At 40.3% G+C, this 27841-nt stretch overlaps 1 protein-coding gene across 2 annotated transcripts in view; it reads left to right on the forward strand.

Annotated features, from left to right (window-relative positions):
* Positions 1-27841, forward strand: part of MAP3K5 (mitogen-activated protein kinase kinase kinase 5) — a 244561-nt gene that overhangs the window by 166650 nt on the left and 50070 nt on the right. For both annotated transcript variants that reach the window (XM_070461452.1, XM_070461451.1), the window contains exons 12-15: positions 1587-1636; positions 3998-4093; positions 8679-8760; positions 25046-25179. In XM_070461452.1, the coding sequence (XP_070317553.1) occupies positions 1587-1636; positions 3998-4093; positions 8679-8760; positions 25046-25179 (362 nt within the window). The remainder of the gene's footprint in view (positions 1-1586; positions 1637-3997; positions 4094-8678; positions 8761-25045; positions 25180-27841) is intronic.

The following is a 27841-nucleotide window of genomic DNA, read 5'->3' on the forward strand; positions in this document are numbered from 1 at the left end:
TTTAGAAGCCACTTTCCAAATTACCAGCTGAAGCTACAGGCTGCTATTTTAATTTAAGTCCCTCTGTACTCTGGTTAAGAAAGCGGAGTTCCAGGAGTACCTTTCTGTGGTCCCCTCCCTCTCTGGACCTCACATACAGCAACATTTGCTCTGTGTTAACTCAGGTCACATCCCCGTTACCCGACTGATGTGCACTGAAAGTAGATTTTTAGTACATCAGCTCTGAGTTTGAGAGGGTCTGTTTTTAAGATGCACGGTCCTAGCAGAGGACCAGGTGTTGTGGAGATAAATTGTGACTCTTCAAGTTGCTTTGGCCCAAAGGAAAGTTCTGGACCACCTCAGAGTCTCAGGCTTCGTTACTCACTTCACTAGCCCAGCCAAGACCTGAGCCTCCAGCAGTATTTTAAGTGGGTGGGTAAGAACTTGTTTCTCTGGTTCTTTTACATTTACAGAGTTGGATTGCAATCAGAATTGACTACAGTATAGTACTTGATAAATTTAGACACATATATCAACTGCTTTATTTCCATAAAAATATGTATGTTGTTACTTCTAAATTGTTGACAATAATATTTTTATAGGAAATATAAAATATTTTTATATTTTATATCTTTATAGGGAATGTCATCTATCTTGTCATTTATTTCATTTTGATACATATGAATTTAATCCTGATTTTAACTCAGCTTTAGTAATAAACTCAGGAAATAAATTCCCACATTTAGTTTTCATCTTGGCCCTGCAAATCATCCATGCTTATCAAATGGTCATCAAATTTCTTATGTTCAAACTTTATTACCATATTGAATTTTGCATACATTAGGTCACACTTTATAGCAGTGATGGACACTATACATGTGTCTTTACACATACATGGGCTTCCCTGGTGGTTCAGATTGTAAAGAACCCGCCTGGAATGTGGGAGACCTGGGTTCAATCCCTGGGTTGGGAACATCTCCTGGAGGAAGGCATGGCTACCCACTCCACTGTTCTGGCCTGGAGAATTCCATGGACAGAGGGGCCCGACGGGCTAAGTCCATGGGGCTGCCGAGTCAGACATGACTGAGCGACTAACCACACATGCACATACCTACCTGCTGTGCTATTTTCTGAAGAAATAAAAGCACCATTTTAGTTAGAAAGTATAACTAAAGATAATTCAGAAGTAATTATCTTTAAAACCTTGCAGAGATTTTGTTCCAATTAATGTTTTTCTTTCTCAGAAAAGAAATATCACTCAACTGTAGTAATTAAATTATTTTGATCAGGGGTTTTTTACTCTAAAGAGTAAAGGCACAACAGTTAATAGGATAATCTGCTAAAAATCAAGTTTTAGAATTTAATGAGACGAATTCTCCTAGATTCTCTTGGAAGCTGTTTTATTGGAGTACAGAAATTATTAAGTACAGTAAACATCACCCTTGTGGCTTGAAAATGAACTGCAGTTTCCATCTAGATAGTTTGTCCTTGCAGAATTATGGGCTAGGAAAAATTACTCTGAGTATATTATTAATAATTAAATTACTGTTATGTTATTTCCATTTGGATGACTCAACCTTTGTTGTTGTTCTGTCCTTGTGTTCTAGAAAGGTATACATGAATGGAATTTTAGTGCTTCTTCTGTCAGGGGTGTGAGGTAAGTTTTCTTAGTTTTGTTTACTTAGAAAACATTTTTCTAGAGCCTGAATGTCTTGAATAGGACTTACAGTCATGATTTAAAAATGCAAAGAACTTCAAGCACCCTCCTGTTGGTGAAAATGCTCAGCCTTCTTCAGACTCACTATCTTCGTTACAAAAAGATTTGCAACAAAAGCTTCATGGGCTCTGTACTTGTCACCTACTTAAAATACGGTGACTGAGAGATAAGTGTGGTTGTGGACCAGAGTCAAGGTGAGGATAGAAGCGAGCTGTTGGAGGTCCCCTCCAGCTGGGGGAGCTGATGGTTTATGTTAGAGGATGATTTTTTCTGGGGTTTTTTGATATACCAGGAACTACTCTCTCTTTAGATGTATTGAAAACACATGTACCATCTACTGGATTGGGTCCTCTAGCTAATACTACTGTGGTGAGATTATAGGAATTCATTTTTAAATGACTTTTCCTGAGATCTTTGTTCATCACATGTTCTTGAGGTTACAGTGGCTTCCTTCAGTTTGGACATTGCCATCATAATGCCCATGCCTGGCATTTAGAAATGAGACTTTTTCAGAGTCAAGAGTCTCTAGTTAAGTGTTTACAGAAGTTTATGAGAAACCAACTCTTGCCCATTTCAAACCAAATTAGTTGCATTTACTTCTGTTTGTCCCATATAAATAAAAATGAGAAAAGCCAGATTCCTGCAGACCAGTTATGCAATACTTTGTTGCTTTTGGCATAATGGTAATTGGTTTTGTTGGAGCATGAACTGGTGGAGTTGTCTGAGTCACTGATAATTGGAGTTAGCCTGGCAAAACCACCTGTTACCTTGTGAATGATGTGAACAGCGACAGGCCAGACTAACTCATATATATTTTTCCAGTCCATGCCTTCTCAGATAAAGCATTGCTCTCCTAATATTTAATTTTTAAGACCAGTCTTAGCAAGACACTGTTTATTGCTGCCTTTTTAAAGCCATCCATCTAGGAAAGTATGGTAAATATAAATTTCTCTTTGTCGTATTTATTTTCCAATGAGTTAATTTTCTCTAACGAGATATGGCATCACTCCACAGCCTTTGTTGTGACTGACGGTATCAACTTGGAATGATTATTTGTGGCTCCTGCCGACTTGTGTGTTGAGAAACTTGAGTTCCAGTGTGTGGCTTCAAAGAGATCTAACTTTTCTTGGCCTCCTCCTCTATAAATAGAAGACAAACTATAGGAAAAAATCCAACTGTCAGCAGTTTATCTTGCATCAGCTCATTTGGCATTTATTGAACGCCAGCTATTTGTCAAATGTTGAGTCCTGTTCTGCTAAGGATACAAAAGTGACTAAGACCTGAACTCTTCCCTTGAAGCACTCACAACCCAGCAGGGCAATAGACATTTAATAACTAATGACAGTACAGTGTGAAATTAGCAGAAGTATGTTCAAAGACCAGAGAGACAAGAGGAAATCTTTCTGTTTCAGTTAGAAGCAGCAAAGTAAGATGGAATAAGGTCTAAGCTGGGCCTTAAATGATGAATAGAATTGCTGCAAGAAGTGAAAAATGATGTGCATTCCAAATAGAAGGAACAGCAGATGCAAAGGCATAAAATAGGGATTGGAGAACAATAGCCCACAGACCAAATATGACCTGCTGCCTGTTTTTGTAAATAAAGTTTTATTGGAACTCAGCCATATTAATTCATTGTGTATTGCCTAAGGCTGCTCCAACAGCAAAACTGAGTAGTTTGGCCTGCAAACCTTAATATATTTACTCTCTGGCTCATTACAGAAAATATTTGCCAACCCTTGGCATAAAGGAGCATGGCCTGACTGTAGACTCAAAATTGTTTCAGTTGCTGTAAACTAAACAACTTGCTGAGTCCAAACCAAGTGCTATTTCATATTTCTTCACTCCTCTGTACTGTCTACAGTAATGAGCTGCTCTTACTGCCTCCACACATTGCCTTCCTAGCTTTGGAAGAATTTTATTGTTCAACAGATCTTATAGAACCAGAATCATCAGGGTCCGTAAGCCAGTTGATATGTGTGTTTTTCTTCCCAGTGCACAATTTAGTGCTACAACAGGCAAGACCCATTCCCCACAATAAGTTGTAGGACACGTAGGTTATGTGCCTGCAACACCCTGAGCCAGCCTTATCTGTAGATACAAGTAGGAAGACAATTCTCAGAATATTAAATAATTTTAGCACTGTGGTACAGAGAATGTCACTTTTGAAGTGCTATTTATAACATTTTGGTATAAACAGCATTGATATCATACTTGGGACTGAATATAAAAGCATTCCTTTTTCATCACAATTCATGGAAGGTATTGAGATTACTGTGAATAATTCTCTTTTGTTTGTTTCAGTATTTCTAAATTTGAAGAACGATGCTGTTTTCTGTATGTGCTTCACAATTCTGACGATTTCCAAATCTATTTCTGTACAGAACTTCACTGTAAAAAGTACGTATTAGTCATTGTTGATGCGTGAAAAGGACTGTTCTTACCTGATCATTATTTTTAATTAGTGAATGAACATGTAGCTCCTGTAGAGAATTCATGGCCATGTGCTTATATAAATATTTCATTTGGGTTGGTATTTTATAATTATGTGGCTTGTTTAACTGAGAAGTTTGGGACCTCTCTTTAATAAATCAACCTTTTTCTTAGTCATAACTTACTTTTCCACAGACAAAACTTGAACCAAATTTACCAGTTAATTGCCAAGTCTTAGGTCTCATTTTTAAAGAACTCATGTATTCTATGATTACCAAAATTTTCATTCTTGAATGAAAATTCTCACCATTATCTACAACAGTGACTCCTAACTCTGGTTCATATTAGAGTCAACGGGTGGGCACTAGAAAGTGCTTGAGCTGTACCCTGGACTAATTATATTGGATTTTTAGGTGGAGGACCAAATTGAGTTAAAAACCAGTGATCTGATTTACACCAATAAAAGATAATCCATAAATCCATGAACTGCTTTGTATGTTTGTGTTAACCTCCTTGGGTATATTTCTTTTGGGCTGATAGCTGAGTTCTTCCCGGTCCCTAATTGTGGGGACCTGTAGAAATGAGTGGGTCTTCCAAGGTGGCTCAGCAGTGCAGGATCCACCTGGCAGGCAGGAGATGTGAGTTTGATACCTGGGTCAGGAAGATGCCCTGGAGAAGGAAATGGCAACCCACTCCAGTATCCTTGCCGGGGAAATCCCATGGACAGAGGAGCCTGACAGGCTACAGTCCGTGGCGTCGCAAAGAGCTGAACGTGACTCAGCAACTAAGCAACAAGTAGAAGTGAGTTACAGTGGGGACACCAAAGTGCAGTAAAAGCCAGCTTGGAATGAAAATTTTGTTGGGAGTTTTTCTTATTCAAATAATCAATATATGACCCCGTTATAAATGATTGATATACTAGCTACAATATACACTCAATCTTTTTATCTTGGTACCAAAAATATGTATGCTTAGTTTATGATTCTTAGCTAAAGTTTTATCTTTACTATTGTAAAACGTGTAGTAAAAAAGACTTGGAAATAAGAAAAAATTCCTAGCACATATATGATTGACTTTTCTACTTACACTTGAATTCTCAAGGCCATTTATTTCAATGATAATTATAGCTAAGGTTTATGGAGTACTATATAAATCTTATAGGCCTATATCTATTTTAATCTTTAAATAAACTTTATTAGGTAGGTAATATTAATAGTTTTGTTGAAAAGAGTTAAAAAAGTAGAGTCTTGGAGAATTTATGCTTTTGAACTGTGGTGTTAGGGAAGACTCTTGAGAGCCTCTTAGACTGCAAGGAGATCAAACCAGTCAATCCTAAAGGAAACCAGTCCTGAGTATTCATTGGAAAGACTGACGCTGAAGATGAAGCTCCAATAATTTGGCCACCTGACTCATTAGAAAAGACCCTGATACTGGGAAAGATTGAAGGCAGGAGGCAGAGGGGACAACAGAGAATGAGATGGTTGGATGGCATCACCGACCTGATGGACATGAGTTTGAGCAAGCTCCAGGAGTTGGTGATGGACAGGGAAGCCTGGCATGCTGCAGTCCATGGGGTTACAAAGAGCAACTGAACATGAACGTAACATGGGGTTACGACTGAGCAACTGAACTGAACTGGAGAGTTTAACTAGCCTATAATCATGTATAGCCAAAAAGCATAAAATTTGGGATTTGAACAAGGCACATGCAACTCCAGAATCCAAGCGTCTAAAAATTACCTGTGCTCCCATCCCACCAGAAGTGTTATTTTCTACTTAGAATGTTCATGTTAGAAAATTTTGTGTGAGTAGCTGATGGAGATCTTCACCCCAGATCTTTAGAATTTGTTTAGGTCTTTCACGTTCTTCTTCCTTTTGGTTAAATTTACTTGTGTCTTTAACTCATCAAGATATGTCATCTTCATCAGAACATACTGTCATTATGATCAGGTTTGGGATCTTTTTTTTCCATGTCATTAACCTCCAAGAAATGTATGTATTTCTTGGAGGAAGTCATAAAGAAAGGAAGAGTGAAGAACTTAGTGTCACAAGCAAACTCCAGAGAGAGGCTCCCAACTCCAAAATGGACATTGTCGGGGACCTCCCTGGTAGTCCAGTGGTTAAGACTCTGCACTTCCACCGTAGGGGGTGTGAGTTCGACCCCTGGTCAGGGAACTAAGATCCCACATGCTGCATGGCCAAAATGTAAAATTATTTAATTAAATAAGGTCCCTGGGTGCTGTTCTCTTGGGCACTGAGTGCTTTGTCCTTCAGTGCATGTATTAAAAAACAAAACAAAATGGGCATTACCTATTTTGCTCATTGTCATGTTTCCAAAGGCCAGAACAGTGTTTTATTCCATTAGACACTCGATGAGTATTTGTTGGATGGATGGATTAAAAAAAAAAAAAAGCACTGTATAAGAAAAAAATTGTTTTCCTTCCTATATAGGGAAAACCCCAATTCTTCCCTACTGTGTTTCTTTTCTGTGTGTCTCCTTTATTCCTCACAAAACACCTCATTTCTGATATTTCTTGTCCCCAAATATGTGGAGATTTTCCCCCACAATTCTGTGTGACATCTGCCATTGAACTCCGTCTACCTGGAGGCAGAGAGATCCCATAGGCTAAGGGCTCAGTCCCGTAAGACTTCCGGTGCCAGTTGCAAGCCCAGGTTATCACCTGTGTTTTAGACAAACCAGTTATAGCTCAGAGGTCCTGGTGACACCCTTCTTGGGTTTGATTAATTTGCTAGAGAGGCTCACAGAACTCAGGAAAACACTTAGTGTTTACCAGATCATTAAAGGACATAAAACAGATGAACAGGCAGATGCAGTGATTTGTAAGCTGAGGTCTGGGAGGGTCCTAAGTGCAGGAGCTTCTGTTCCTGTGGAGTTGGGGTGAGTCATCCTCCCTGTGTGAATGTTTGCACCAACCTGGAAGCTCTCTGAATCCCTTACTATTGGTATTTTGTGGACGCTTCCTCACGTGTGCATGTGGTCAGTTGCTCAGTTGTGTCCAACTCTTTGCAACCCATGGACTGTAGCCTGCCAGGCTCCTCTGTCCATGGGATTTTCCAGACAAGAGTACTGGAGTGGGTTGCCATTTCCTCCAGGGGATCTTCCCCACCTAGGGTCAAACCCGTGTCTCCTGCATTGACAAGCAGATTCTTTACCACTGAGCCGCCTGGGAAGCCCCATTCCTCAAGTAGACATGAACAGGTAATAGCTCCACTTCCAGCCTCTCTCCCATCTCTGAAGGATGGGAGGTAAGATTGAAAATTCCAGGCTTTTAATCATGTTTTGGCATTTATGGTGACCAGTTCCCATCCAGGAGTCATCTAGAAGCCCGCCTAGAATCGCCTCATTGGAACACAAGACGCTCCTGGTTCTCTATCAGTTAGGAACTTATGAAGGTCTTAGGAGCCCTGTATCAAGAGACGAGGTCTAAGACAAATATTAGAATACAAGATGCTCCTCGTATTCTTATCACTCAGAAAATTACAAGGATTTTAGGATCTCTGTGCCCAGGACCTGGGGCAGAGGCCAGTATATTTGTTTTCTATGCTTTCATAGGTATAGAGACAACAGATAAGTTCTGAGTTGTGGTAGGAAGCTTTTCTTGCCACACAGTAGCCTGTTCTTTCCTTGGGCTGACAGCATGACCTCCCCGTGAGATCATCAGCCCTTGTTCAGAGCGCCTCCCTTACTCCATGTCTGGACGAGAAACCATTAGCATCCCCTCTGGAGGGGCAGACTCAGCTAGTGTGCAGAGGGAAAATCCGTTTCTTGCCATAATTTTTTTTTTTAAGCTCTGCAATGATCTCCAGAAAATAAAACAAGAACAGTTACTGAAGAAAATGTTTATCACCAAAAGAGAGGTGGCTTCTGTTACAAGCGTAAAAGACAGCCATTCCTGGTTCACATCATATTTTGCAGACTGTATAGGGGATCCCACATGGATACTGAGGTGCTCAGGCAGAAGTTTCAGAAACTGAGATCAAATGTAGTGGCCAACACTGTGTCAGAGAGTTAGCTCAGGAGTTAGAGACACTACTTCAGAAGGTGGACGTTTCTGTTATGTCCCACTTAAAATGATAACATTAATAGCAGCAAAGCAATAATAGTTAATATTTAATGAGGAGTGCACTGCCTTGAGCACTTCACAAGTCATCTTCATGCATTCCCCACTTATAGTTAAAGAATGAGTCTCATTCTTGAATTTGTCCCAAATCTTGTAAATACTCCCAATCTTGGTCTTATACACAAGTCCACATTCTTTACATTTCTCTGTCCTTGTCTAGCCTTACCATTCTGATTGTGTAACATATCATGTTACTGTTATCTTAAGTGTTAGACATTGCCTGAAATTTCTGTCAAATTATACCAACCTGTGTTTTCTTTTTGGAAAACCTTATTTTTCTTACTGAAGCTCATACTTTATTGCCTGACTCCTCTAGGTCCCAGTTTTTGCTCTAAAGTCACTTTAAAATGTGCTTGCATATATTTAATATGTTAGTTATTATAAGTGACTACATACCTATTTTCTTTGTAGGTTTTTTGAAATGGTGAACACCATTACTGAAGAGAAGGGGAAAAACACGGAGGAAGGAGATTGTGAAGGTGACTCCCTGGAGGTAATTTTTACAAAATTTCTCTTGTGGCTAATTTTTTTAAGTGAACTTTTAAAGTTTTACTGAAGGAAAGGTGTCTATGTGTGTGTGAGAGAGAGAGAGAGAGAGAGAGAGCAGGCATGTTACGTGAGTAGTGGTGAGGAATAGAAAGTCTAGAGTCTATAAGCTGTTCTTAAATGTTAAAAACAGCTTTGAGAATCCCTTTGGTTCAGTTCAGTTCAGTTCAGTCGCCCAGTCGTGTCCGACTCTGCAACCCCATGAACCGAGGCACACCAGGCCTCCCTGCCCATCACCAGCTCCCGGAGTCCACCCAAACTCATGTCCATTGAGTCAGTGATGCCATCCAACCATCTCGTCCTCTCTTGTCCCCTTCTCCTTCCTTCAATCTTTCCCAGCATCAGGGTCTTTTCCAGTGAGTCAACTCTTCACATGAGGTGGCCAAAGTATTGGGGTTTCAGCTTCAACATCAGTCCTTCCAATGAACACCCAGGACTGATCTCCTTTGGGATGGACTGGTTGGATCTCCTTGCAGTCCAAGGGACTCTCAAGAGTCTTCTCCAACACCACAGTTCAAAAGCATCAATTCTTCGGCGCTCAGCTTTCTTCACCGTCCAACTCTCACATCCATACATGACCACTGGAAAAGCCATAGCCTTGACCAGACAGACCTTTGTTGGCAAAGTAATGTCTCTGCTTTTAAATATGCTATCCAGGTTGGTCATAACTTCCTTCCAAGGAGTAAGTGTCTTTTAATTTCATGGCTGCAATCACCATCTGCAGTGATTTTCGAGCCCCAAAAAATAAAGTCTGACAGTTTCCACTGTCTCCCCATCTATTTGCCATGAAGTGATGGGACCAGATGCCATGATCTTAGTTTTCTGAATGTTGAGCTTTAAGCCAACTTTTTCACTCTCCTCCTTCACTTTCATCAAGAGGCTTTTTCGTTCCTCTTCACTCTCTGCCATAAGGGTGGTGTCATCTGCATATCTGAGGTTATTGATATTTCTCCCGGCAATCTTGATTCCAGCTTGTGCTTTATCCAGCCCAGCAATTCTCATGATGTACTCTGCTTATAAGTTAAACAAGCAGGGTGACAATATACAGCCTTGACGTACTCCTTTTCCTATTTGGAGCCAGTCTGTTGTTCCATGTCCTGGTCTAACTGTTACTTCCTGACCTGCATACAGGTTTTTCAAGAGGTGGGTCAGGTGGTCTGGTGATTTCCATCTCTTTCAGAATTTTCCACAGTTTATTGTGATCCACACACACACACAAGGGCTGAAAAGCAAATATGAGAGAACTCTTAGGACTACCATGTTTTTGTCTCACTTACAGAGAGTAACTGTGCTTTTATCTGAGGGTGTTGATAACCCTCAGTGCAAGAGTCCCAGGGCCCTTGCGCGTGTTTCTTCTCCTCTGAGATGTCCTGCAATCAGACCAGCAAAATTCCATGAAAATTCTGAATGACAGAGCCATTTGCAGCCCTCATTCATATGCTTACATGGAGAACCTGAAACAATGGAAGATAAGTAGAATAAAGAGAGCAGGTGATAGCACTCACCCCGATGCTATTCCTCTCCATTGCCTGTTCCTGGTGCCTCCTGGATATAGTACACTGCAGACCCCTGTTTTTCAACTGTGTCCATCTTCTCCATCCTGTCTACTGTGTGTAGAAGAGTGTTCTACCACAGTGAGGACCAGTCCTGGGGAGGTTCAAGAGTGCAGACTCTCACACTGGGGCATCTTCAGTGTCTGAAAGGTGACACTTCTCCAGGCTTGGCATGGGCCTCTGTTTTCTCTAAGCCCTTCCCATTTTATGACTTGGGAGAGAATTATAAATTCAAACAATGTTGAAATTTACATTCCTAATGTTACAGTGAAATTGAACTACAGCACCAGTCTGACTGGTATACTTATGTTTTAGATTACCTTAATAATGTCATCTTGTATACTAGAAGTGCACGTTTTATGTATGCTTTTATGTAAGCGTAGTGGTAGGGTAACAATTAAAGGAAATTTAAACATAATAAGCAATTGTTAATTATGTCTATAATTAAATTCTGTAATTCTTTAGCAGTTATATGCATGTGTGTGTATGCTAAACTGTTTCAGTCGTGTCCGACTCTTTGTGACCTCATATGGAATGTAGCCCACCTGGCTCCTCTGTCCATGGGATTCTCCAGATAAGAATACTGGAGTGGGTTGCCATATCCTCCTCCAGGGGATCTTCCCAACCCAGAGATCGAACCCGCATCCTTGTCTCCCATTGGCAGGCAGATTCTTTACCACTAGCACCATCTAGGAAACCCCGGCAGTAGTATAGCTTTATTATTCCTGAATAAGCCCGAGTCTTTTTCATTTAAGTTATAAAAAGGTGATAGAGCTACTTTGGAACAAAATAATCTTGCCCCATGTACTAGCTTGCTGTCTACAGAGTAATAGACAGTATTTTGTTATGCTTAATATTTTGCAATATTATATTTTCTTATTTAAGTGAGTATGTTAGAAACTAGGTATCTTGACTTCCACATCAGTGCTCTTTTGACTGTACTTCATTATCTCTATTTTTATTTGGGTTAAATTTAGCATTACTTGATACATAGCAACTGCCAGGGTAAGAGTTAACAATGAAAATGAAACAGTTCCATTAATAATAAATTATGCAGTGGATAGATTGGAAAACCCCCGAAGTTATTTTACAATATCATAAATTGCTGAGTTTAAAAAAAAAAACAGTGATATCCTATTCTTTATTATCCTTCTTTGAAAAACAATCCATCTTATGATAAACGTACATAGCATAGCCAGACTATGATAGCCAGGTTGGGCAAGCTTGGTCTTCATAAACTGATTGAATCATCAGTTCAGAGATTCTGCTCTAGAAACTCCTTTAACTATAGGCACAGCATAACACGGCTTGAATTCCCTTAGAATTTGTGGTGAATTACACTGGCTAATTTTTCTAAGACTAGGTCTCCTATACTGTTAGAGGGATAAGTAGATTGCTTTTCAGATAGCTCTCAAGAAGACCCAGGGTCAGGATCTCTCGATCTGTATGCAGTGGTAATCAATGGGGTGGGTTCTGTGAGATACCCTTCCTGATCAGACAGTTCTCTTGCAAGTGCTGAGAACACTCACCAGCCAGATAAGGAGGGAAACATTCAGTTTTTCTTTCTAGGAATGTCCAGACGTTTTAGTAGGTCTGCTGACCTCACAAAAAACAACTCATACCATAGAGCTCTCTGATTTATCAAAGTGCTCCTAACCCACTCTTCTCAAGAAAGTGTGTGCATGCTCAGTTGCTCAGTAATGTCCAACTCTTTGCAACCCCATAGACTGTAGCCCGCCAGGCTCCTCTGTCCATGGATTTTCCCAACAAGAATACTGGAGCGGGTTGCCGTTTCCTCCTCCAGGGGATCTTCCCGATTCAGGGATCGAACCCAAGTCTCCTACATTGGCAGATGGATGGATGCTTTACCACTGAGCCACCTGGGAGACCTTCTCAAGAAAGTGCAGGGACACTATTCTTTTAATGTTAGAAAAACACTCTTCTACTTCTTATACATCATTTGTGTTCTATCAGAATAATTTATTTTTTTTTTAATTTTTTTTTTATTAATTGGAGGCTAATTACTTTACATCATTACAGTAGTTTTTGTTATACATTGAAATGAATTAGCCATGGATTTACGTGTATTATCAGAATAATTTAAAATCTCTGACTTAGAATGGCTTCTGCAGTATTCCCAGTGGATTGTATAGTCTATACAGTGAATTCAAGCATACTTGTTTTAAGTATTTTGGCTTAGTTTGCTATTATTGCTACAGCTAGTGACGTTGCTGATGTTGTAGTCTTGGGTGTTCTGGTAGCATGACGTGAATGAATGGATACAGTGATGTTCTGGGTTGTGAAGATGATGATGTCCATCTTGGCTCTCCCAATCCCTTCATGGCCCTCCCAGTCCCTTCATGGCCAGAGCACCTATACAATATGAGCTGTTAAATAACTTTAACTTACATTTTTTTACAACTTATGATAACTCCGTTATACCCTTGATCACATTTCTTAGATATTTTCAGTATTCATGACTAACATTGTGTGTGCATCTGCCAAGTCGCTTAAGTTGTGTCCAACTCTTTGTGACCCCATGGACTGTAGCCTGCTAGACTCTTCTGTCCCTGGGTTTCTCCAGGCAAGAATACTGGAGTGGGTTGCTATGCCCTCATCCAGGGGATCTTCTGTACCCAGGATTATGTCTCCTGCATTGGCAGGTGGGTTCTTTATCACTAGTGCCTTAACATCAGATTTTTAGTATTCTAAATATTTGATTAAAATTTGCTCCTTAATTTCATTACTGCAAACTGAACTCAAACTTCGGGCTGTGAATGACATGCTGAAAATAATTCCTCCTCTCCCTATTCTTTACAGTATAAGTGAGAAGGATTACTTTAGTGTTTAAAATTTTGTATTCAGAATAATTATTTTCTGATCTTCACCTCCATTTGAGATAGAATTCAAATTGGCCCAAAAGAAAATTAAAATGTTAGAAAGATCAGATGTGTTTTTTAAATGTTTTTTAACTTTTCATGGGGTAGTGTCAGCATTTGGCAGACATTAGCTATTAATGTGGTTCCATAAACCACAAATTTGAACTAAACCTTAGACTTCCTGGTGTTTGAAAAACGTACCTGAAGTCCAAGTTAAGATTTGCTTTTCTTTCTGATTTTGAATGCTGTTTCTTTGAGCGATACACTTGTGGGAGGGATTCAGCCTTGTTTGGGTCATGGTCAGACCCTTCTTCCAATTGATCATACCTGACTCCAGTGAAATCCTGGTGCTGGGGTCAGGGGCCTTGGGTTTTGGCTCTGACTTTGCCAATAACCAGTTTTATAACTTTGGACATAATTCCTACTCCTGCTGGATTAGGGTGGTATCATTCCTTAAATGAGAGTTGAACAGGAAGATCTTACATGTCCTTTCCTAGCTCCTAGCTTCTTCAAAAAAAATTGAAAATAGTACAAACTGTACAAGGTTTCTTAAATATAGCTCAATACCACTTTCAACGGACTTTTCTGTTTTTAAACAGAGAGAGAAACAACTTCTTTTGATTCAAGGCCATGTTTTTTATTCAGGGCTATCTTTTGAAATGGAAGAGTTATGAACCCGTAGCTTAAAGAATTTATTATATTAATAAATTTACACTGAACTCATTGAACAATTGATTATAGTCAACTATAAGTGTTTGAACACTTATCATCTGTGGTCCCTGTTTTTGTTCTCCCAGTCTTTCATGTCTATACTTAGAACAAGGGCATCTACACAGTTACCCAAGCCAGATACCTCAGAGAATCTCTGCTCCAGTCTATGGCCAGTGTTTCTTCCAGCCCCTTCCTTCCATTCAATCACTCCTCTATCTCAGGTCCTCATCATCTCTCATATGGCCTGTTGTCTCTCCTGCCATCAATAACACTGGCCCTGCTATCACTGGAGAGATCTCTCAGGGAGATTTAATCCTGTGACTTCCCTAATTAGAAAGCTTTTTTATTTTCTTAAGTTTTTTTTTTAATAAGAGTATAGTTGATTTATAATGTTATGTTAGTTTCTGCCATCCAGCAAAGTCAGTTATACATGGACATGTATCCGCTCTTTTTTAGATTCTGTTCCCCCATGGGTCGTTACAGAGGAATGAATAGAGTTCTCTGTGCTGTTCAGTAGGTTTTTATTCGTTGTCTATTCTGCATATAGTGGTGTATATATGTCAGTTCCGTGCAAGTTTTTCTATATCTGTGACTCAACTTCTGTTTTGTAAATAGGCTCATTTGCACCACGTCTTTAGATTTCACATAAGCCTATGATATTTGTCTTTCTCTGTCTGACTTAATTCACTCAGTATGACCATCTCTAGGTCCATCCATGCCACTGCAAAGGGCATTTTCAAAAACAAAAATAAAAATCTTTGATGCTCTTCTTTTTAGAAGATTTCTGCACCATACAATGTTCTCATCTCTCTGGCTGTAACCTACCCTTCCTTTCCACCCTGTGGTCCTGCAGTGCCAGACTCGTCTCCATTATTCCACAGCCATGCTGGTCCAGCCTCCGGACTTGGCATGCGGATGCCCAGCTCCACATCTTGTTCTGCTTTGTCCTACTTGGTGACTCTACTCTTAAGTTTTTGAGATCCAAGTCAAGGGTGCTTTTTGCTTTGAACCATTTTCACCGCAACTTTTCACTTTTCTCTGCCCTTACAGCATTTTTGCCCCGTCCTCTGCCCTGACCCTTTTCCTTTCCCTGTAATTCAGTAGCCTGCCCTGGGCTCTTTACATCCCGAGGCGGGACTGTGGCTCTCTTTCGCTTTTCACCCGATCGTCTTGCAGGGATCAGGCCTCCAAGCAGTTCATTCAGAAGGCTTAGAAGGGGTTGAAGCTGAGGAGTGACAAAACCAGAGTTGTTTAAACAATATCTCAAACTGGGAGGAAAGAGATATAGATTGGAGGAGGGCAGAGAAAATGCTGGGAAATGAGCTTGATGACTGTTTAATCAATGTGAAGTCAATGAAAGAATGAATATCATAATCAAGCTGAATACCACAATCAAGCCACTCTCCGCCCATTTGCTTCATCTCTCCCTCTCTTTAAGTTTTTTGGAAGAAACCGTAAATTACTGAGTTCCTTTGGTGTTCAGTACAGAGTATGCTGCCTTCCTCCTCATGCCTCTTCCAAACACACATATATTCCCCCTCCCTTTTCCCGTCCTGCCCCTTTTTCTTTTATGCATTTATACCTCACTGTTTTCTCAAAATGGGCAAACAATTGACACAAACCTGAAGTAATCATAGCAGCTGGCCCTGTGAACCTGTTTCTATGTAGTTTCCAGGCTGCATAGAGAGGAAGTTGCCCCCTGTGTGATGGATTAGGAACAAGTAAGATAAATGAAATGTTTTCCTTTCACTCAAACATCTGCTGGATGATGCAACCTTACCATTTCTTTTTTTGATGATTTGCCTCACAAACATTAACAGTGAATTATGGTTTAGAATTCATTTAAATCAATTCAGAGTCATCCAGTAGCACACTGGTTTGTTTTTCTTTGGCCTCATGTTTCTATTTTTGTACAGATCTGGCTCAGTGGTAAAGAACCTGCCTGCCAATGCAGGAAAGGCGGGTTCAACCCCTGGGTTGGGAAGATGCCCTGGAAAAGAAGATGGCTACCCACTCCAGTATTCTTGCCTGGGAAATCCCATGGACAGAGGAGGCTGGCGGGCTACAGTCCATGGGGTCACAAAAGAGTTGGACAGGACTTAGTGACTAAACCACAACAACCAGATCTGAAGCTGATCACCCACAGAATAGCTGTCACTATGCTGTTGTATGATAAGAATATGTTGTTACTCATTCATTTGTTCCGTTGCAAGAAAAAGAAACTTTTTTCCTCTATCAACTCATGTTCAGTAATTTGAGGCCTGCAAATTAACTGACAAAAGAAAGATTAACAGGAGAAAAGACAAGAGGTTTAGAGAACCTGAAAAGAAGTGATTCCTGCATAGCCAGATTTAAAAGTTTATTTATCTTAATAAGAAAAGTCTTTGGGACTTCCCTGGCAGTCTAGTGGTTGAGACTTCACCTTCTCATGCAAAGGATGTGGGTTCAGTTCCTGGTCAGGGAACTAAGATCCCACATGCCTCATGGCTAAAAGTCCAAAACACAAAACAGAAGTAATATTGTAACATGTTCAATAAAAACTTTAAAAAATGGTCCACACATCAAGAAAAAAAAAAAAGCACAGTAAAAAATTTTTTTAAAGAAAAGTTTTTAGAAGGACTTCAAGGGGAAGCAACATGGTGGGAAACTAACGAGAAACAAGTGGAAAGTATGGAAAGTTTTGAAAAAGGTTTTGTTTAGTAATTTCTCATCCAGATGTAAAAGGTCCCAAACCTCCTGGAGAAGAGATTGTGGCATCTATATTTTCAAGAGGCTTTGCTTCAGTCAGCAAAATATGTTTAGATTAGTTTTTTTATGCAGCTCTTTCTTGAGTTGTTTTCATCTTAAAATAATTTTAATATCACATTAGGGGGTCCCAGTGGATCCCATCAATTCATTCACCAAATATGTATTGGATACCTGCTGTGAGGAAGACACTCTTCTAGGTGCTGGGGATCTAGCAGAGAACAAAATAGAGGAAATCCCTGCCTTCACTGAGCTTACACTCTAGTGGGAGACTGACAGGAAGTAAGTAAAATGCATGCTATGTTTGAGTAATGATCAACATAAAGGAGAAAAATTAAGCGGGGAAGGATTTAGGAAGTTATAGTGAAACAGGTATGTGATTTTACACAAGGAAGCCTTGAGGAGGGAAGGTGGAAATAGAGATCTGAGAAAAGAGAGAGCTATAGAATTAGATATTTGTACCTACCGCATTTTTACTCTTCTCTTGATGCTATTATTAGTTATTAATGCATTTACATCTTACTAAGGCATTATACTTGGAAAAGTAGCAAAGCTACGACTTGAGTCCTTGAGGTGACTACTGAGCTAAGGTAATTAATACCAGGGACAGTGCATGGCTTTTTAGAAGGTGGCTGTTTTACTGTGAGTCCCTTGACAGTGCAAGGACTAAGTGAGTCACCACTTTGGTGTTTGGCCTTGTCAAGATTGTCTTCCTACGCGCACCAGTTTAGACAGTTCTGGGCAGGCAACAGAGAGGCTGATTCTTGAAGCATTCCCTTCGTTGCTTCAAAATGCAGTTGTCTCCCTTAGCAACACCTGGTTTGTTAACCCATTGCCATAGAAATAGAATGCAAACTATGTAAGCAGTGTAATTTTATTCTTATTTTTAAAAACACTCGATTCCCCCAGCCCCTGCCTTTTTTTCTCCATTTTCGTTATTTAACAGACCCTTGGCTTTGGTCAAGACTTCTTTCTACTTCTTCTGGTCATCACAGAGATAATTCTGTGTCCTTAAAGGTCTGGGAAGTTTTCTCAAGCTTGCCTTTTAAAATTATATCTCTATATTGTAAGAAAAAGAAGAAGGGATTAGAAAGAAAAAGAAGAAGAAAGGGACTTGTGTGGTGATCCAGTTGGTAGGACTCCACGCTGACAGTGCAGGAAGCCCTAGTTCAATCCCTATTTGGAGAACTAGATCTGGCATGCTGCAAATAAGAGTTCCACACGCACAACTCAGAAGCCCGCACGCTGCTGCAAAGATCCCGTGAGCCACAACTAGGAACCTAGCAAAGCCAAAATTAGTTAATTAATTAATTAAAGAAGAAAAAAGCAACCAAGCAGCAATCATACATTGGAATGGTTTTCAGTTTTTTTTGAAAGCCTTTTGAGTGTCACTATGACCACTTGGTCTAGCAGGAGTCAACTTCTATAGTTAATATTCTTTTTAAAAAAAAGAACAGTCTTTTGATGCTTTGCATTCCTGAGGGATACCCAACTTTGAGCAGTTTCACCAAGGCTTGTGTATTCTTCACTACGCTAAGTAAGTATTCCTGTGGCCAAACTCCTTTCAATGAAAAATAAACAGATACTGATGGCAAATGTTTTGTTTTGGCACCTTGTTGTTATCAAGGGAATTCTCCGATGGTTCAGTGGTTAGGGCTCCACAGTGGAAAAACAAACTAAGAAAAGGTTCCCGTTAAATTTTCTACAGCCCGATTGATCAAGCAAATATTCACTGAACCTCTACTACAATCCAGATATGGCTAAGACTAGGGACAGACCAATTCACGATGAAGTTCTGGTTCTCAGAGATCTCAGAGTAGAGACTGGAATGCAGATGGGCTAAGAGAAGTGTGAAAAATGCCTGCGCGAATGAGGGCAAAAGGCCTTGGAAACCTATCAGACCAGAATCTAACCCAGCTTTGAGGATTAGGTGGACAGTTCAAGAAAGCGTCCTTATTTTGAAGGATGAGGCAGAACTCCTTAGGTAGAAAACACCTATGTGTCAAGGCACAAAGATCTGGGGAACTTCACTGGGAGTTTTTGGAGGACGTTGATGAGATAGCAGGCTGGACACAGTGGCAGCAAAGAGATTCTGAAGGGTATGGACTCCAGGCTAAGGAGTTTGGATTTGATCCTGAAAGTGCTGAGGAACACATAAAGCAGAAGCAGTGGTGTGAATGTGGAAAGTTCCCTTTGGAACCTTAGACTTTGGGAAGTCCACTGCTAACTTTTTGGAGGGTGAGTTGGAAAACAGAGCAACAGGGTAAGAGGTAGCCAGAAGGCGCACTGAGGATTTGTAGAATAATAGAAGAAGGGGGCTTCCTAAGTGGTGCTAGTGGTAAAGAACCTGCCTGCCAATGCAGGAGATGTGAGACATGCAGGTTCGAATCCCGGGGTCATGAAGATCCCCTGGAGGAGGGCATGGCAGCCCACTCCAGTATTCTTGCCTGGAGAATTCCATGGACAGAGGATCCTGTATGCTACAGTCTGTAGTGTCGCAAAGAGATGGACACAACTGAAGCGATTGAGCATGCACACACACAGAAGCAAGGAGGGCCTGATCTGAGGCAAGAGCGGTCCTCAGCCTGGTGGCGTTTGGCAGTCATTGTGACCTGGGGAGAAAGGGAAGCATGGAGTCTAAGATGGCCAACAGATGTCTGCCCTATATCTGCTTGAATATATATGGGTATTCAGTGGATACCAAGAATATGCTGGAACATCTTTACAATACTGGTATTTGGAAACAGAACTGAGATGTATCTTATAAGTTCTTATACTGTAAAAAAGATTTTCCTGCAGCATTGGTAGTATGAAGAATAGAAAATCTAGAATCTGATGTTATTGTTATTCAGTCCCTCAGTTGTGTCTGATTCTTTGTGACCTATAAGACTGCAGCACACCAGGCTTCCATGTCCTTCACCATCTCCCCGAGTTTACTCAAAGTCATGCCCGTTGAGTCGATGATGCCATCTAACCATCTCATCCTCCGTCACCCCCTTCTCCTCTTGCATTCAATCCTTCTCAGCATCAGGGTCTTTCCAATGAGTTGGCTCTCTGCATCGGGTGACCAAAGTATTGGAGATTCAGCATCAGTCTTTCCAATGAATATTCAGGACTGATTTCCTTTAGGATTGACTGGTTTAATCTCCTTGCTGTCCAAGGGACTCTCAAAGAGTCTTCTCCAGCACCACAATGCAAAAGCATCAGTTCTTCATTGTTCAGCCTTCATGGTCCAACTCTCACTTCCATACATGACTACTGAAAAAGCCATAGCTTTGACTTGATGGATCTTTGTTGGAAAAACAATGTCTCTGCTTTTTAATATCTAGGTTTGTCATAGCTTTTCTTCCAAGGGGCAAGCGTCTTTTAATTTTGTGGCTGCTGTCACTGTCCACAGTGATTGTGGACCCCAAGAAAATAATATCTGCCACTGTTTCCATTTTCCCCCGTCTATTTGCCATGAAGTGGTAGGACTGGATGCCATGATCTTAGTTTTTTGAATGTTGATAACTGTATAAAAGATTGTCCTACAGCATTGGTAGGATCTGGTGAGCTAGGTTTCAACCACCATTTTGACATATTTTGAGTGGAAAATATTTTTGATCATTTGTAAACTGAAGCTAATCATAGACCTTTCCTGCTATGACACAAGCTTATTATGACCATCAAATGTGGTAGGTTATTGAAGGCTTATATTTTTTCTTTTAATTGTAATAATTAAAATTATATAGTGCATTGTAAAAGGGGCTTCCCTCATAGCTCAATCAGTTCAAAATCTGCCTGCAATGCAGGAGACCCAAGTTCAATTCCTGGGTCAGGAAGATTCCCCTGGAGAAGGAAATGGCAGTTCACTCCAGTATTCTTGCCTGGAGAATCCATAATCAGAGAAGCCTGGCATGGACTATAGCCGTACAGTCCGTGGGGTTGCAAGAGCCTGACATGACTTGGCGACTACACCACAAGTGCATTACAATAATGTGAGGCGGTGGTAGTACTAGGTTCAGTGGGTAGGTTTCCCTCCCTTTGATAGACCACGCTGGCAAAGATGAGTTACAGGACTTTGATGATGGTTCCTTTCCTGCCTCCTGCCAGCCTGGGTCCGGGCTGGTAGATTTCCAGCATGCATGGTATAGCATTGCAAAAGTCTGGACCAGGAGTTGGGTATAGAGACTTGAGCTCCTTCGAGTGGAAATTTTGGACTGTGTGTACTGCCCCTTTGCTGGAATATCTTCCAGTCTGGGGAATTTGCTAAACGATCCCTGTTTCCTCTTCTCCCATCCTGTAAAAATAACTGTTTTTCTCCTCCAGTCTAAGGGCAATCTTTAGCCATAGGTCAGATTGCTAGAATAGGAGTATTCTCTAATGTACATTGGGTAAAGTACTGCCACAGGGAAAGCAGACAGCTCTTGTCCAGAGCTTGGCCTCTTTCCTCTGGCAGAGAAGGGCCCATGATAGGGAGATCCGTGTTTACCGAGTCCTGCCATAGTGGGCATGATGTTCTCAAAAGAATACAACCTGATTATCTCTATCAAGGCTTGGAAACCTCTTGGAAGCAAATAAAGCTGGTAACAATATGCCCCCCATCTTCCTCATCCTTTGTGATAGTAGTCTCTCAAGTTAAGAATGTGTACCCCAGAGAATTTGCAGAGTAACCAGATTACCTGCCTTTGTGGGTTATTTGTTCTTTTTTTTAAAAAAATTCTCTGCTTCCTTTTATCATCCTCTCTTTGCCTTTGATATTTTGTAGTTTCCCTATATCATATCTGAGCGGGGATGTTATTTTTATCTTTTCCTATTTAGGGCTCAATTTCTGGAGGTTAAGTTTGAGTCTGTCTCAAGTCTGTCTGGCCCTTTTTAGAGTGTCTTTATCCTTTTCTCAAGGGCTTCCCTGATAGCTCAGCTGGTGAAGAGTCCACCTGCAATGCAGGAGACCCTGATTTGATTCCTGGGTCGGGAAGATTCCCTGGAGACAGGATAGGCTACCCACTCCAGTATTCTTGGGCTTCCCTTGTGGCTCAGCTGATAAAGAATCTGCCTTCAATGTGGGAGATCTGGGTTTGATCCCTGGGTTGGGAAGATTCCCTGGAGAAGGGAAAGGCTACCTACTCCAGTGTTCTGGCCTGGAGAATTCCATGGGCTATACAGTCCATGGGATCCCAAAGAGTTGGACACGACTGAGTCACTTTCACTTTGACTTTTCATCCTTTCCTCATATTTTGGATTTCATATTTTATGTCTTTATGTTAAATGTACTTATTTTAGAGTGATATTTGTCAATCAACTGATACTCACTGATGGTGAATTATTTTGTTATATATTTTAAAATTTTGGATTATGAGCTTAATTTCACTGGTAGATCCTTTATAGCCTGTGTTAAGGAAGTCTTCCTTTTAAATGTTTTGTTTTGTTTCTGTTGTCACACCAGGAATTTTCCAGGCTCAATACAGATTATGGGTTTTAATGACAAGTGTCCATTTGAGCTCCAGACAGCATGAGTGTCAGCCAGTGGTCAAAAGTATTCAGAGGAGACTTTGTCCACTCAGAGCTTGATCTAAGACAAAGTTTTCTTGTTTCTCCATGCAGTGGGCTGACTTTTTTCTAATCCACCCTTTCACCAAATTATAGTCCTTCAAGGACCCTGGTTTTGTGTGTTCCATCTCTTCACCTTCCATAGGCACAAGGCTTCATTTCCTATCCCCAGTGAGCACCAAGGCCAAAGTCTCAGATAAGGAATTGATGAACTGTAGCCCAGACGCCAAACCAGCCCACCACTTCTCTTGGTAAATAAAGTCTTATTGGAACACCACCATGCCCATTTGCTTCTGTGTTGACTGAGCTACTGACAATAGCAGGGTTGAGTTGCTACCATAGAGATCCTGTGGCTCACAAAGCTGAAAATAATCAATATCTGTCCCTTGGCAGAAGCTGTTTGCCAGCCTCTGCCCTAGATTTATAAATTAAAAGGCGTCATCCCCAGAACTTGGGCTTGCGTGGTCATCAGTTCTTGTGATTATCCCTTTAGTGTCACTTTTCCTTTTAATTTCTAGTTCCTAGAAGCCTTCTTTACAAGCCCAGGTAGGCGTTTAATGGAGTAGGAAATGGTAACCCACTTCAGTATTCTTGCCTGGAAAAATCCCATTGACAGAGGAGCCTGGTGGGCTACAGTCCATGGGGTAGCAAAGAGTTGGGCATGACTGAGCACACACACTAGACATTTAAAGTATGTCTATTTAATTTTGTCTAGGTTTTTTTGGTGGGAATATTTTCATGTACGTAGCCTACCATATTGCCCAAACCAGAAACTCTTCTTTTCTCTTTGGACAGTAATATATTCTTCTTTTTGTATTTTCTTAACCATTTAACTTGATCATTTAAAAATTTTGTGTTTTCTAATGTAATTCTTTAAAACTATGAAAATTTTTATCTACATAGTTCTAAATTTGTAGTTCTTGATGTGCAATGCTCTCCTTGTCGTTCTTTTTCAACTACTTTGTAATTCCCATGATCATTTATTTTTTGATCCCTTGATAATTTTAAATTGCAATGCTCAGTTTTCAAATACAGTTTTTGGCTGTCTTATTTTTAGTATCTTGTGGTCAAAGATCATGGTCTTTTTCATAGCATGTTCTTTGAAATTTGTTGAAATTTTCTTTGTGGCCTAATATGTGACTAATTATTTTATATTTTTCATATATGCATGAAAGGAATTTGTAGCTGGGTACAGGGATATCTCTGTATTTACCATACCAAACTTGTATTTGTGCCATTAGGGTCTCTACTTTGAATTTGTCTGCTAGATATATTGGTTTCTAAAGAGTTATATTTAGAACCTATTATGGTTTATATTGTATATTTTTCTTTGTAATTTTATCAGCTCTATCTATTTTGAGGCAATGTTAGTTGAGTGTCAAAATCCATAATCATTATCTCTTTTGGATTATTTTGTGTGTTAGTGTTAAATTTGCTGATATACGAATGTTAGAAATCAGTTTTTTTTTTTTTATTAAATGGCTAACCCAAACCCTTCTGTGAGTTGAACCTAGCTATGTGCTGCTAGTTTTATACCCTAGCAAAATACAGACAAAAGAAAGAACTTGTTTTTATGGTCTCTCCTGCTGGTCTGTAGTTTTACATTGGGTTTCTACGTAGACATGCCTTGATCATTTGATGACTATGAATCCTGTAATTTAAGTCCACAACAAAAGATGCCATTGTGGATGATGCCTCCAGGTCTTAGAAGATGTCTACCACATGTCACATATTGTTGTTTAGCAGCTAAGTTCTTTCCCACTCCTTTGTGACCTGTGGACTGTAGCCTGCCGGGCTTCTCTGTCCATGGGGTTCTCCAGGCAAGAATACTGGAGTGGGTTGACATTTCCTTCTCCAGGGGATCTTCTCCCTGGGATCGAACCCGTGTCTTCTGCTTGGCAAGCAGATTCTTTACCACTGAGCCACTTGGGAAGTTCTAAAAGCCATTATACCCCCTTTCATTTATTTGATGCTGTTTTCCGTATTCGACTGACATGCTTGCCACTTTGGGTTTAGGGCTGTAGATATTTCCTTTTTTTGCATTAAAAATGAAGCTTTTCCTTCATTTTGAAGTTTTTACTTTTTAAATTTTTAAAAATTTAAAAAATTTTACATTTATTCTATTTTTTTTTAGTCATGCCATGAGGCATGTGGGATCTTAGTTCCCAGACCAGACATAGAACCCGTGGCCCCTGCAGTGGAAGCACAGTGTTCTAACCACCAAACTTCCAGAGAAGTCCCCATTTTTCATTTTTAAAATGTTTTTTAGTCTTGGGGAATTGAGAACAGGGGTAAAGTACAAATAATCCTTGCTTATTATTGTCAGCTAGTAAGACCTCAAAGTTTCTTCTTACTCAAAGCCATTCAGTGATTTTCTTCTCCTGGCAGAGTGTGAAATGCTTTGATGGTACCAAAAGCTGAAAAACAAAAGAAGAGTTAATTCAGTGTAATAGCTATTGAGAGACATTGATGCTAATAATACTCATCTTCAGAATCAATGAAAAACAGGATTCAGTGGGTAAAGAATCTAAGTGGGCTTTTGGAGAAGCGCTTTTATGGATTTTAATACATAGTCCCTCTCTGCACCCCCATCCCAGCCCGGCGTTTGTCACAGCTGGGAAAATATGAATACACGATGCTCTGTGTTAAGTTTATTCTTTGGTTCTTGAAACTGTTCATTAGAACCTCATCTTATTGTTTCCCTTGTTAAAACCATTTGATAAAATAAGGAAAAATGCTCTTGGAAAAAGTTGATGTTTAAAATGTGGACTGCGGCTAATGTTTCAATCTTCTCTCCCCCTTTGTCCTTCTGTAGTATGACTATGAATACGACGAAAATGGTGACAGAGTCGTTTTAGGAAAAGGCACTTATGGGATAGTTTATGCAGGTCGAGATCTGAGCAACCAAGTCAGAATCGCCATTAAGGAAATCCCAGAGAGAGACAGCAGGTACAGTAATTGTGACTAATCAAAGCTGCTTTCTAAGGTATTTCAGTTGTTAATAGCATTTACAAAATATTTTGGTGATATTCTAATTAATGAAACTCTGTCTGAAAACTCCATGGCTTTAATTAGCTCCCTCTGAGGTTTAGCTGCTGCATCTCACTTAGTGATTCAAGCCCAAGACTGGTGGGGAAGCATGACATCTCCATGGCAACTAGGACTTTCAAAGAGTGGAAAAGGGAATGGCTCTGTGTGTGTTGGGCTCAGGTTATGTTTCATCGTGATTTGTTTATTATATGGCTACATGGGGAATAAGCACCAGCTCAAATGGTTTGAACCTGAAGTTCCAGTTTCCGGTCAGGTGTGTTAAGGACACTGGAAGTCAGCACCCCATCCTAAACTGCTGGTGCAAAGTTGGACCAACTGAGAAATCAACGACTCTTCTTGGAGCCATCAGAAAAGTGATGTCACAGGGCAAAACCGCTGTCCCCCAACATTGGAGAGACAGACGTAGGGCCGTCCCATACTCTTGTGAGTCTGATCCTCGCAAAGACTGTTAGAGAAATCCCTTCCTCAGAGACTGCACAGAGCTCTTGCTCAAGTTGAAATCACATCATGTCATTACTGCTTAAAACTATGTAGTTCTTACAACTATGGCTATGAGTTCTTACAACACAGAACCCGGGAACCTTAACACAGACACCCGCCTGCCTCTGTGGCCTCGCCTCCCCCACGGCAGCCATGCTGACCTGTTTTCATCAGGCCCACCAACACCACATATTGGTGGGATTGCCTCGTTGTCATCAGCTAGGTCCCAGCTCAGTTCTCAACCCCTCAGAGATGCCTTCTCTGATTACCGCAAGCTCAAAAAGACACCCCTCTTTCCCCTGTAACCAGGGGGAGTCAGGCCTGTCCCAGGCCTCAGTTCTCCTTCTGCCTTGCCCTCCTTAGTCTCCGTCCTTGGTACCTGACTTTCTGACAGGCGGGCACCCTGCCTTCTCTGCATTCCAGACAGGGAGAGGGAAAAGGAAAACGAACTTTCTCAGAAATGTCCAGCCTGTTTTCGCCTCTTGTTTCATTGGTCAAAAGTGACCACTCCTGACTACAAAGGAGGTTAGAAACTCAGTAGTTTTTAAGTTGGCTAGTTGTTTCTCTAAACAAAATCACAGAAAGAGGGAGGAACAGATATTAGGCAGGTAGACAGTAAATTCAGTTTTAGGTTTTCAGTGGTATTTTTGCAATTTCTCCTTGGTTAACTCATGAGACATAAGTATGAATTCTTCTGGGGTGGTGATAGAAACTATTCACTAGATACATAAGGGACTATATATATGTGTGTGTGTGCATGTGTGTGTTATATTAAAAATTTCATCAAATATTCCTATAGGTTCTTAAGTATTATACATTGATACATAGAGTGGATTTTTAAGCAATATAAAATTTTAAAGGATTGTCTTTAGCAACATCACCTTCCTCCCCACCACCAGATAAATTTAACTAGTCACTTGGAAGAAAACCACTTTGAAAACTGTCTTTGTAGCTTAAGTTTATTCAGCTGCCACTGTGTATACACAGATTACACCAACACCAGCGAAGATCCGTTTGGCATAATGTGGTTTGTTTGAAAACACTTGCGTGACAAGCCCTTCTCTTGAACAGCTGCTGTGGGGCATCTTTTTGTTACCTCTAAGAGAAGATTAAGGTGAAGTCTATCATGTTATTGTGAGATACAACACAGAAAGTATTTCCACCTTTGGGACCTGGAGAGTTTTAAGGTGGCTTTTAAAAAGGTAGCAGTTACAAAGGATAATTGCTCAGATGGTAGGATGGTTGTGAATAATGCATAATCCAGCATACACTAAACACTACCGTCTGTAGTGAAGGCTCACAGCAACAAAAGCAGCTTCTTCCATGGTTCCCTCACACTCTAAAAACACTTCGTTAGAGCATCAGACTAGTCATAAGAGCAAGCTGCTGGATTCTAAGGACCCTCTCATAATTTGTCCCAACTAGTTGTACATCTTGAGTTGGCTTCCGCTAACATTCTACCCATTCGTCAACTATTTTCCTAGGTCAGGTATTTCTACCCAGCTGTGTGTCAGAGGAACCTGGGGAACTTTTAAAAAATACTGATGCTCAGGCCATAACCCCCAAAATTCTGGGGTAGGTCATAGACATTGATATTTTTAAAAATCCTTCCAGGAGATGCAGAATGGCCAGCCAAGGTTGGGAACTTCACTGCTTTGGATGGTTGTAGTGGGAATTTGACCCAGGAGGGGTGCTCTGGAGACATGTATTATATATTAATTTTTCAAGGCTAAGTGCATATTTAAGTATCTTTGAATATCTATACCATTTTTCTTTCTGTTGTCACAGGTAATTGAGAAGAAATGGGATTTTCTTGTAATTCCCAAAGACAAGCATTGCTTATTGACCTGAACAAATTATAATTCCATGCTTATTCAGTGCGCGGTACTTAGACTTTCACTTACATTTAGTGAGAATTGCTAGGTGTTACTAATCGTTTCCACACTGGAGAAGAGTCCTTATTCTCAGCTAGGATGAATTATATTATTGTAACTTTTGAGCTATCCTTTGGTTACATAAGAAGTGTGTGTTGTATATTTATTTCTTCACGATCTTATGTTTAAACATTTATGATTGATAT

This window comes from Odocoileus virginianus, chromosome 34 (genome assembly GCF_023699985.2).
Source record: "Odocoileus virginianus isolate 20LAN1187 ecotype Illinois chromosome 34, Ovbor_1.2, whole genome shotgun sequence".
Classification (NCBI taxonomy): Eukaryota; Metazoa; Chordata; class Mammalia; order Artiodactyla; family Cervidae; genus Odocoileus; species Odocoileus virginianus.